At 34.5% G+C, this 12,630-nt stretch overlaps 1 protein-coding gene across 5 annotated transcripts in view; it reads left to right on the top strand.

The window, feature by feature from the left end:
* Positions 1 to 12,630, top strand: part of USO1 (USO1 vesicle transport factor) — a 74,943-nt gene that overhangs the window by 54,714 nt on the left and 7,599 nt on the right. For all 5 annotated transcript variants that reach the window (XM_070394850.1, XM_070394841.1, XM_070394822.1 and 2 more), the window contains 7 exons: positions 5,054 to 5,164; positions 5,490 to 5,608; positions 5,758 to 5,939; positions 6,217 to 6,338; positions 9,882 to 10,020; positions 11,657 to 11,820; positions 12,392 to 12,472. In XM_070394850.1, the coding sequence (XP_070250951.1) occupies positions 5,054 to 5,164; positions 5,490 to 5,608; positions 5,758 to 5,939; positions 6,217 to 6,338; positions 9,882 to 10,020; positions 11,657 to 11,820; positions 12,392 to 12,472 (918 nt within the window). The remainder of the gene's footprint in view (positions 1 to 5,053; positions 5,165 to 5,489; positions 5,609 to 5,757; positions 5,940 to 6,216; positions 6,339 to 9,881; positions 10,021 to 11,656; positions 11,821 to 12,391; positions 12,473 to 12,630) is intronic.

Below are 12,630 nucleotides of genomic sequence, written 5' to 3'. Positions count from 1 at the left end.
TGAGTTTATTTGCATACTCGCTCCTGATTGGCTGGTGGGCGTGGCTTGTGGGTGTAGCAGAGGTATGGTCAATTTGCATGTTTCTCTTTTATTAGATAAGATGTGATGGTTTTATATTAATTAGGTTCTTGAAAATGTACAATAGTATAATTTTGTAATTTGGAATATTTTAAATTAAATATTATGGGTTATTCTAGATATAACACATATACTATAACTACTATTGGGGATTAGTTTTTTATGTGTGTGTATGGTGAGTTGGGGGGAAATGTGATTTGTTGGTTTTGTTTTGTTTTGTTTTGTTTTGTTTTGTTTTGTGGAGTCTTTGGCAAAAAGAGGAGTGTACCTTAATGTTCATATTTGGGCATATGTTCAGTTGTGGTGTGGGTAGTAATAACTGAGGTCCTTTTGGGAATTGATCTCTGTTTATGAGCATGATTTAACACATGTTAATAACTCACATACAGACATATTTGGCCTGAAGAATTTTTGATATGAGGTAAAGTATTTTATAAGTATACATGTCAGTAATTTGAGAGGGAATTCTTTGTAGGTATAATTTACACACAGTAAAATGCAGTTAAGTGTTCAATCTGATGATTTTTGGTGGTTAAATATATATCTCTGAAACTACCACCCAAAACAATATTTATAACATATTTATAGTCCTAAAATGCTCCATCATGCCCTTTTCTTATTAATTCTCTATCCCCAGAGGCCACCACTAGGAAATGAATCTACAGAAAATAATACTCTAGAATCTCATTTTAAAACTTTAACACTAGAAGCTTAAAATATTGGCTTTTTGAATTTTTTACAAAGAATGGAAAAATACTAAACTTGAAATCCACAAAGTAGGAATAAGAGATTTTTATTTAGAAAATATAATAGGGGAAACATAATAGCTTATGTTGAAGATAAGATGACTCAGCCTTAATTATTTTGTTTGTGGTTCTCTTTCATCCTGCAAAATATGTGATTTCTAGTAACTGAACTGTCAGGGTGAACTGAAATTATAATTTCAGTGTCTATTTGTTTTTCAAAATATCTTCAATAGTTCATATACTCTGGGGGCCTAGGATATGTACTTTTTCTTGACTTAAACCTATAAACAAACGTATAAATATGTAAACATAAACAAAATGAATAGTTTTAGTCAGAAAGTGGGGTGTGGTTTTCTTTTAGCTATTCTAGGTGTTTATCTTGTAAAGAATCCACCAGATGATCAGAGAGAGCAATGACAGAATATTTTGATAGCTTTTAATGCTCAGTTTCTGATTTTATTTTGAAGGAATAGAGCAGCTTCGACAAGATTTTATTGTGTTGATCTTATTTTCAACATTTTATGATGGTACAGTGGGCAAATACTGTAGCATTTTTTGTACTCGGTAGTTTCTTTTTCTTTTCATTTTAAAATATTTAGAAAAATAGAAAGTGGGAAGAGAATAATGTTCCTCATTCTACTACCCAAAGATAACTACTGGTAAAATTTCAGGCATTTTTTCTCTACTGTTTGTTTATAGAGCAGTATTCATATATTCCATTTTATAGTCTATATTTTTTCTTACAGTTATTTGTCATGTTATTAAACACTAAATCAACATCACTTTCTATTATTGTATAATAATTTCACCAGATTGATATACCATTGGTTAGTTAACCATAGGTTAGTTAACCACCTCTTTATTTTGGATATTTAATTATCTACCATTTACTCTGTTGTATATCATGGTTTGGTAAACATCAGAATAATATAATCTGCATAAAAAAGCATCATTACATAGTCCTCACTTTGCATGCTTCCAATATGCATGAGTTTCTGTTAATGCAGCAACTCAAGGGCTGCCTATATTTCACTGAGGTAATAATAAAAAAAATTATCCCAGCAGTTAATATTATTTTCTTTTTTCAGATCAGCTTTATTCTGCCATCTATTTTAAATTTGGAGCATTAGTTCTGCTTTTAATATGCTAGTTAGTTAGAGAGTCATAGAATTGCAGAGCTAGAAACTAGGATAATAGTTTATAACATTTGTAAAGCATTTACCATACACTGTTCTAAGTTCTTTACATGTATTTAATCCTTTCCACAACTCTGTGAGATAGGTATTGACTATTGCCCTTATTTAAGGATGTGGAGGGGAAGTAAGTAAGGTTTTATGGCTATTGAGTTTAGAACCAGGATAGAAATACTGGTATCATCCTAATGAGATCATTTAATCCAACTCCCTCTGTTAGAAAATGAGGAAATTTGGGCCCACATAACATTTGGTTCTTCCAATTTCCAACCAATTGTCCTATTTATTGATACCGTACTGCCACTCTTAGAATTAAAACTTCAGTTCTTTAAAAATATATATATGTTCTTTTGAAATGGGTAATACATGGTTTAGAAATCAAAATGATATAGAAAGGTATACAATAAGAAGTCTTGGCCCCTATCCTAGTTCCCTGCCTCCTACTATTCAAATGATTTGCCAGGTAAAGGGCATTTCTTTTATACTCTCAATGCTTTTTATGTATACCCACTGCTCTGCACCTTGGTTTTTTTCTTTCATTTAGTGCCACTTTACACTTCCACTAGCCAAGTAAAATAAAATTGCAGTGTACTAGATTATCTGTTTCCCCACAGTCAACAGCATGGTGTCAGACTTGTATTCTTGCCAATCTGATTGATGGTAAAAAATATTATCTCACTGAGTTTTAATCTGCATTCCCCTTACTAAAATGTTGAATCACTTTTTGTATGTTTGCACTTCAGTTGAAGTTTTTCTGTGAACTCTCCTTTTTTATGGTTTATCTACCCATTTTGCTATTGGATTATTAATCCAATTTATTGTTTATAAGAACTTTATTTTATATTAAGGAATTCAACCCTTGTCTGTGATAACTTACAAATATATTTTTTCCTGAGATGTCATTTGTCTTTTGACCTGAGTGTTTTGTTTTGGATTTATTTTATTTTTGTATCACTTTCCTTTTATTGTTTCTACTTTGCCATACTTAAAAGGCCTTTACCACTTCAAGATTTTAAGGAATTTGCCCATATTTTTATCTCATACTTTCTGGTATAATTTTTTTCATTTAAGTCTATGTTCCACTTTCCTCGATGTGATATGAGTTATTGATCCTCTGATCTTTTTTAGACAGCTATCTAGTTCCAACATTTTTTAAGTCCATCTGTAACCCACTGATGGTTTTGTGCTGGTTATATTCATTTCTCTTTTTTATTTTTTACAGTTTCCCTAGTTATTTTTGCTTGTTTATTTTTCTATATGAACTTGAGAACCAGCTTGTTTCGTTCCAGAGGAAAAAAATCTGTTGGTATTTTTATTGGGTCACATTAATTTCATAAATTTTATTAATTTTATAAATTAATATAGAATTAATATCTTCATGGTCTTGAGTTTTTCTATCTAAACATGGTTTCTTTCTGTTGATTTGTATCTACTTTCGTGCTCTTTAGGAATGGTTTTAAATTTTCCTAGGTTAGGTTTTACAGTTTTAATTAGGTTCATTCTTGTGTACTTTATATTATTTTGTAACTGTAATAAAGGGGATATTCTGTTCTCTCTTAGTAATGTTTGACTTTGCTCTTCTTATCCTTCAATTAGACCTCTAAGGACATACTTCTAGAAGATTCAAATTTGAATCTTATTGCACGTTTGTTCACTCAGACATTAGCCAGTGATTTGATAGGAAGCCTTTGTATATATGAAATAGGTATATTTGCCACCTACAAATGGTGTTCCAAGTAATAATAAACTTTTTATATATAACCAGAGAAAATCAATAAAACATTTGCATCTATGACTTGACTAATTAGTTTTAAGTTCTCTTAGGCACAGAGTCGATTGAGAATAAGTGTATATATTTTAACTTTTCAATTTACTTGGGTAACATGAAGATATATTATGGGCATAGTAAAGTCATAGAGGCAAGAAAAAATAATTCATATGAAAATTAAATTCATGCTAATTAATGCTTACTTGGCAAATCATTTGAAGAGGTCTAAGTTAAATTTGTTTAAGTATACTGGAAAATAGATTATAGAAAGGCCAAGATATTGACATCAAGACTCATTAAATTAGAAACTTAATGTTAGAAATTTTTCAAAACGTGATGGTTGTTACTTTAAATTCATAGTTCTCTAGATCTTTGAATAATTATATTTTGGTTATTTTCTGAAATTGCTCCCAAAAGTAATACATTACTGTGCTAATATCCATTATTTTGTTTCAAAAAGTTTTGTTTCACTTAATAAAAAAATATAGGTTACATAATATAATATTGGCTGTGACGATGTTATCAGCAAACAGAATTTCCCACAAAGCAGATATAAAGCTGTTGTATCAAAATTTAGAAAACTATAATTTGGATGGATAGGTTAGTGTTCAGTATTGTTTAATTATACTTTGCAGCACTGTAGTTAGTGATTTGGGGCACTTAGCTAACTTACATAAATCTTTTTCTCCTTCATTATGTTTGTGATTTTTTATTATCTATCATTTTGTCAGTGAGTTTGTAACGTGGCTTGTTTATTTTTCTGTTAGAGAATATATTCTTTAATGGAACTTAGCTAAATAATTCAGAAGATTATTTCTTTGTATTTTTCTCATTGTTTTTTGAAGGAGGTAGAATTTGTCCTTTTACTCGAAACTTGTTTTTAAATTTTTAATTGAAACATCAAAACTTTGTCTGGCTAATTAACTTTTTTATAAAGTGACTTAGGATTGATACATTTTTTAAAGCATCTATATCATACACTTCCTCCTTAGCAGACCAGGTTTTTCCACTGATAGTATTTTAGATAACCCAGTATATGCTTAAGAACATGAATCAGTTCTGATTCCTTACTGTTCATTTCTTACTGTGCAGTACAGCTCATAGAAGACACAAGAATGCATTCTCTTGTTCAATTTTTAAAATCTGGATTCCTGACACATCTTTTATAAGACGTTAAATATGTTTTTATGCAAATGGGGAAGAATCTTAGGGCAACTTTAAATTTGAAAAAAAGTAAAATGGGGTTTCTGCTGACTTACCTATTTCAGGGAAGCAAAATACAAACAAGAGTTGGATTACTGATGTTGCTTTGTACCTGGCTAAGTAACTGTCCGATTGCGGTAACGCATTTTCTTCACAATTCAGCCAATGTTCCATTTGTATCCTTTATATTGTTGTAAAATACATACAAGTAGTTATCATTGTCATTTTATGTTTTCCTCTCACTTCGAAGTAGCTCTATGCCCCAAATATTTGAATTTTCTTTATTTGAACTTTTTAAACTGTTAAAGTGGTTAATGGCGCTTGCTTAAGCTGTGTGTGTGTGTGTGTGTGTGTGTGTGTGTGTGTGTGTGTGTGTGTGTTTGCTAGGACTATATAGAATTTCTTATGGAAACTCTTATATGAACTACATGTCAAATTCAAATTATAAAATAAAATGCTATAGATACTATGAACCATTAGTCTCCTTAACAAAGATTTCAGCTTACAGGACAAATTGCAGAAAATCTTGGAGAGGAAGAGCAGTTGGTCCAAGGCTTATGTGCCCTTCTGTTGGGCATTTCTATTTATTTCAATGATAACTCACTTGAGAACTACATGAAGTAAGTAAGGGGGAAATGCTAGGATAAATGACTTATTAATATTATCAAGAGAAAATGATAAATATTTTTGTGCCAAAGTATAATGTAAACCAAGTTTTTATGTTTTGTCATGACTTTTTTAAAGCATCTCAATATACTTATCTCTGTAGAGAGAAACTAAAACAACTAATAGAGAAGAGGATTGGCAAAGAGAATTTCATAGAGAAACTAGGATTTATTAGCAAACATGAGTTGTATTCCAGAGCATCTCAGAAACCCCAGCCCAACTTTCCCAGCCCAGAATACATGATATTTGATCATGAGTTTACAAAGCTGGTAAAAGAACTTGAAGGTAAGATAAGGACTTTTATATTGGTACCTTTATTAGAAAGTACCTATGATTATATTGTATATGCATATTCTGGTCATGTGCAGATTTTATAAGCTTAAAAGTGGGGGTTTTTTCCTGCTCTTGATGTGTAGCCCATTGAAGGGTTTTCAGCCTTCAGTAAGATTGGAAAGATTATTTCTCTCTCATGCAGTTAGGCCATATGCTTTTACTGATTAATTCTTAATAACATAGTATTTTAAATGTTTAAAATAAATTTTAAATAAGCTTTCTTTTATAGGTGTGATAACTAAGGCTATTTATAAGTCCAGTGAAGAAGATAAAAAAGAAGAAGAGGAGAAGAAAACATTAGAACAGCATGACAGTATTGTGGGACACTACAAAAACATGATTCGAGAGCAGGTGCGTACTGATAAATACACTCTCTGACATACTGATACTTTTCTACTTTAGAAAAGAGTTTTTCCTGGCATTTCAAATGTAAGAGGATACAGAAAGTAAAACACGCTGTTTTCCTAAATAATTCAAAAGCATCTGAGTATTCAATAAACTGAGTATTCATATGTCTTAAGCAGTATGCAGGATGTGAATAAAGACATGAGTCAGACATGTTTCCCTATCACAGTCTCATGGGGAGACAAACCTATAAATAGATTATGACACATGGATTATAATATACTAGAGGTCCAGTGCATGACATTCGTGCACTGGGGGCAGGGCGTCCCTCAGCCTGGCCTGCATCCTCTCGCTGCTCCTTAGCGCTACCTCAGAGGCGAGAGAGGCTCCCGCCACCACCGCTGCGCTTGCCAGCCATGAGCCCACCTTCTGGCTGAGCATCACTCCCCCTGTGGGAGTGCACTGACCACCAGGGGGGCAGCTCCTGCATTGAGCATCTGCCCCCTGGTGGTCAGTGTGTGTCATAGCAACCAGTCATTCTGCCGTTCGGTCTATTTGCATAATAGGGTTTTATTATATAGGATTAAGTCCAGTGATAAGAGATAATCAAAGCTGTATGGCAGCACTGAGAGGCACCTAATTTAGCTAAGTAGGAGCAGAGGCTTCAAGAAAACAGAGAAGCTGAGCCCCAAGAGGATGGCCAGGAGTAAGCTAGGCAAAAGGAGAGAGAAGAAAGAGTCAAGAGATGTAACTGACATATAGATGGTACATTTGGTAGCTATATAAAGGAGGCAAGGCTTGAAGGAGGGAGCCCAAGAAGGAGATGGTTGTGGTGGGCTAGGGGAGGAAATTGGAGCACTGATGATGACGATGATGATAATGGCTGCTGGTTTTTGTTTGCTGTGTTCTAGGTAATCACTAAGCACATTTTAAACACAATCTCATTTAATTTTCACATCATCGCTACAAAGTAGTTAATGTCTTCGGTTTAGAATAAATGAGGAATCTGTGACAGAGAATTTAACCTGTCCAGGGTCACTCTGTGAGTGGTGGAACAGAATTCAGATACATGTGTTACTGGTACTCTAAAGCTCATACTTTGTGGTGTAGAGTCGACCTGAAAAAAGGTGGAAACTAAGGAAGATAAAACTGGCAGGACTTGGTAATGATTGGATGCAGGTGTGAGGAAGCATGAAGGGTCAAATATGATCCTTAGATCACTGTCTTACACAATTGGATAGCTGATATTGAGTTAGATAGAATAGGGAACAAGAAAGGGAGCTGATTTATTAGAGTGGGTTATTATGAATTTAGTTGAAATTACATTTTCAAAATCATCAGTTGACATTTTCTTTTCAGGATACCAGAGAAGCTCCCATTTGCAATCTTCCATTGCTTTTCTTAAAAATGTTTCTTAGTTTTTTCTTTCAGTTAATTCCTCATCCTGGTACCCTGATTGGAATCCTAGAAAGTGCTGTACTGGTAGTATTATCTGGAAAATGAGATTATTGATGTTGTTAAAATCCCAGTGTCATAAATTCCAGTACGCTGGTGGCAGTTCATGTGGGACAGCCCTCAACTCCTGCCATTGTGCACAGCCTGAGGCAGGTGTGGCAAGTAAGAGCTTGGATGGAGCCCTTTAAATGACAACTGCCTGTGTGTGTTTTTCTTCCCCATAGTCTATATTCTTGAGATTGAAATTGTAAGAAAAAATAAAAATCTATTTATATAAAAGCTTAATATGCTACTAGTAAGTGTCCGACCCAGCAGTCAACCTTTTGGTCGACCGCTCGACCAGTCGCTATGATGCACACTGACCACCAGGGAGCAGACGCTATGACCAGTAGGTTAGCTTGCTGCTGGGGTCCAGCCGATTGGGACTGGGAAAGATGGGCTGGACATGCCCTGGAGCCCTCGTGCTGTCCCTCCCCAGCCAGCCAGCCCCCATCGCCCCGATCCGGACTGGGTGAGATGGCCCCGATTGCCCCCAGTCACCAGCCAGGCTGGGGACCCCACCTGTGCATGAATTCTTGCACCGGGGCTCTAATAGTGTTATATTTATGGTTCAGTCTGAGCCTTTCAGTGTATGAGCAAATCAGTAAATTAGAATCAACCTTGAATGATCCAAATTTGGATTATTAAACTACCCGTGGTTATTAGGATTTTTCATCTATATCTTAGTACAAATATGTAATGTCTTTAGAGCACTAGGAAACAAATACTTGGAGTGTGATGTTATAGCCGCATTTGAAGCTGAAAAATATGGTTGATTTGGAAGAAGAAAAGAGTGATTTGACACAGTTACTTATAATGACTTTTCTTTAGAAATGTTACTTTTAAATATTTACACCATTTAAAATGCTAGTTGAGCCCTAGCTGGTTTGACTCAGTGGATAGAGTGTCAGCCTGCAGACTGGAAGGTCCCAAGTTCGATTCCGGTCAAGGGCTTATGCCTGGGTTGTGAGCTCGATCCCCAGTAGGGGGCATGCAGGAGGCAGCCAATCGATAGTTCTCTCTCATCATTGATGTTTTCATCTCTCCTTCTCCCTCCTTCTTTGAAATTAATAAAAATGTATTTTTAAAAAGCTGTTAAAAATAAATAAAAATAGAATAAAATGCTATTTGACAATTTGGCAATAAGCATAGAGAGCTATAAAATGTTTATATACACTTTGACATTTGAGAATCCATCCTAAGGAAATTCTCCAAAATTCAGGACAGTTATATGGACTAACATATTTATGGTAATAAATTTACCATTTAGAGAAATGGAAAGTGGCCTCAGTGTTGCTTTTGAATATAAATCATAGTACATCTACTGATTAGATATTAAGTGAGCATTAAAAATTACGTTCGTGGCCCTAGCCTGTTTGGCTCTGTGGTTAGAGCATCAGCCCCTGGACTGAAGGATCTCGGGTTCCATTCCTGTCAAGGACACATATCTTGGTTGCAGGCTTGAGCTGTAGCCTTGGTCGAGGCGCATGTGGAAAACAACCAGTTGATGTGTCTCTCTCACGTCGATGTTTCTCTATGTGTGTCTCTCCACTTTTCCACTCTCCTTAAAAATTAGTGGAAAAAATATCCTCAGGTGAAGATTAACAAAAAAAAATTATGATTATGAAACTGTTAGCAACATGGGGAAATTATGAATGAATAGTCAGTAAATTAAAGGTTACAAATGTTCTTTTACATGATTGTCTTTAATGTGAAAAGTAATATAGGTGCCTATGTATAATACATATACTACCTTTTTTAAGTAGTTTGGTTTAAAATTCTTAAATGATTTAATACCATAAAATGGAATATTTCAAATTGACCCTCCTCACTCCCAAGAATTGCAGATAGGTTGCAGGATGTATGATAGTGCTTCTTAGTGGGGTTTTATGTTAACTGGACTTGCTGCATAAACTGCCTAATTATTGAACGGTTTTGGAAGTGTTGAGTACTTTAACATCCTGACCCAAAGGAATCTCTCGTTTTTAATTTGTTCACCTTCTTAATGCTAATCGGTTTAAATCTACAACACTTGAATTATGTTTTGTTTCACAGGATCTGCAACTTGAGGAATTAAAGCAACAGATTTCTACATTAAAATGTCAAAATGAACAGCTCCAAACAGCAGTCACACAGCAAGTATCTCAGATTCAGCAACACAAAGATCAGTATAATCTTCTTAAAGTACAGCTAGGTACGTGTAGTTGGCCATCACTGTTGCAGTGTCCCCAAGAGTTGTCAAACAGATTATTTTTGTAGACTAGTCTTTCTTTAATCTCAAATCAATCACTGTGACAAACATGTAAATCAGATTTTGAAGTTCAGGCTCCTTGCTACCTGTTTGATTTTCTGGTGCATTGACTTTCAGCCTTTGGGTGTACATTAGAATCTCCTGAGTTTTGGAGGGGAGAGGGAGGGGGGTGTTTTTTTGTGTGTGTGTTTTTTTATATAGCACCAGTACTAATCGGATGGGTACTAGATTTATCGGGGTGATCACTTTGTAAGTTATATAAATGTCTAATCACTATATTTTACACTGAAACTAACACAATATTGTATGTCAACTGTAATTGAAAAATATAAAATATTTTATTTATTTATTTTTAAAATATATTTTTATTGATTTCAGAGAGGGAGAGAAAAGTAAAAACATCAGTGATAAGAGAATTATTGATCGGCTGCCTCCTACACACCCCCTACTGGGGATCGAGCCTGCAACCTGGACATGTGCTCTTGACCGGAATTGAACCCGAGACCCTTCAGTCTGCAGGCTGACACTCTATCCACTGAGCCAAACCAGCTAGGGCTGAAAAATAAATTTTTTAATTAAAAAATAAATAGCACCAATACTGAGACCTTACTGTGTTTCTGATTTAATTTGTCAGGTTTGGGTCCATGCATCAGTAATTATTACAGGCTCATCCCCAGGTGATTCTAATGTATAACCAGTTAAAAATGACTGGTCTAGCCCAGCCAGCATGGCTCAGTGATTGAGCATCGACCTATGAACCAGGAGGTCGAGGTTCAATTCCTGGTCAGGGCACATGCCTGGGGTTGTGGTCTCAATCCCCAGTCGGGGGCATGCAGGAGGCAGCCAATCAATGATTCTCTCTCTTCACTGATTTTTTTTTTTCTCTCTCTCTCTCTCTCCCTCTCCCTTTCTCTCTGAAATCAATGAAAATATATATATTTTTTTAAGATGACTGATCTAATTTTTTTATTTCCTTGTCTACAAAGTTGAGCTGATAAAGGCATCTGGGTCATTTTGGAATTAAATAAAATAATATTAGTAAAATTCTAGTTCAGTGCCTGGCACATGGTAGGAGCTCCAATTCTTGTAAGTAGTATCATCACCCTGTAGTGCTTATGATAGGAATGCTAGCTACTTAGAAATGTAGTTTGTTTATATCAAAGTGATTAAAATTTTCAGAAAAATTATCTATTTTACTTCCTTTATTTATGACAATAATTTGTCAGTTATTTTAGTCCATATAGAAGGCTATTCCTTTCAGGACATTTTTTTTTAAGGGATTTTATTTTCTCTTATGTTGGCAGAATTAGAATTGAAACTAGTATCATTTTTAATCTTAGATCACCAAACCATGCAGTTTAGTCTTAATAAGACTATTCTGCTTTTCTCCCAGAAACCCTGAAAATACCATTAGTTCATTATTTTTATCAACACACTATTTTGCAAAAATGAAATGTGCTTACAAAAGTGCTGCCAAACTAATTAAGCAAATTATATATTTATATTTGAATCTTCTAATTCAAAAAATGAAAAACTTAAGTTTTGTGCTGGCTTTTCACATTTTATGCTTGTCTAATAGGAAAAGACAATCAGCATCAAGGTTCTCACAGTGATGGGGCTCAAATGAATGGCATTCAACCAGAAGAAATTGGTAGGTTGCGAGAAGAGATAGAAGAATTAAAAAGTAATCAGGAACTTTTACGAAGCCAACTGGCCGAAAAGGACTCTTTGATTGAAAAACTGGTAAGTAAGTGTTAAAAACTTTTTAAAAAGAGGTCAAGAGTAATTCTCATTATCCTGCTTTTTTTTTTTTTCTGGATCCCTTAAGCCAAAGTATCATAATAAGATTTTAGAATATGAGCTGTGTCAGACTGTCTGAAGTTTCACTGCTTCCTAGCTAATTGACTGTAAGCAATATAACTATGAAAAAGTTGTAGAGAGTATGTGGTATCTTGAAATTTTATCAAAATTAAAATGTTGGGCCCTGACCAGGTGGCTCAGTTGGTTGGAGAATCGTCCCTTATGCCAAAAGATTTAGGGTTTGATTCCCTATCAAGGCACATACATCTAGGTTGTGGGTTCGATCCCTGGTTGAGGCACTTGAGGAAGGTAACCAATCGATGTTTTTCTTTCACATCAATGTTTCTCCCTTACTCTCTCTCAGGTGAGGATTTTAAAAAGAGAAAAAAAATTAAAATGTTGCTATGAAATTTTTTGGTAAATATTTACATGTACGGTTCTGTTTTGTTTTGTTTTGTTTTCCTATCTCTTTAGAATGAATTTATTTCATAATTTATTTCTATGCTATTTGTAGAAATCTTCCCAAACATCCCCAGACACAAATGAAGCAACAGCTTCTGCTAGAGATTCTGAAAAAATTGCAGAATTAAAACAGGTAATTGTTCAGCTTGATCCAAGTTCTGTTTTGTCTTGTTTTAATTATGATAGAATAGCCACCTTTCAGTTCTATTAATCTAGAGCTACTTTGTGTTGTGCGAGCAAAAACTGATAGTGATGAAAGCCATGTGCAAATCCAGAAGCTGTTGTAATTAT

The sequence above is a fragment of the Myotis yumanensis genome, unplaced genomic scaffold, assembly GCF_028538775.1.
Source record: "Myotis yumanensis isolate MYYU_CA2020_CCGP unplaced genomic scaffold, mMyoYum1.0.hap1 SCAF_1, whole genome shotgun sequence".
Taxonomy (NCBI): domain Eukaryota; kingdom Metazoa; phylum Chordata; class Mammalia; order Chiroptera; family Vespertilionidae; genus Myotis; species Myotis yumanensis.
The sequence above is the reverse complement of the archived record's forward strand: the minus strand, read 5'-3'. Positions and strand labels throughout refer to the sequence as shown.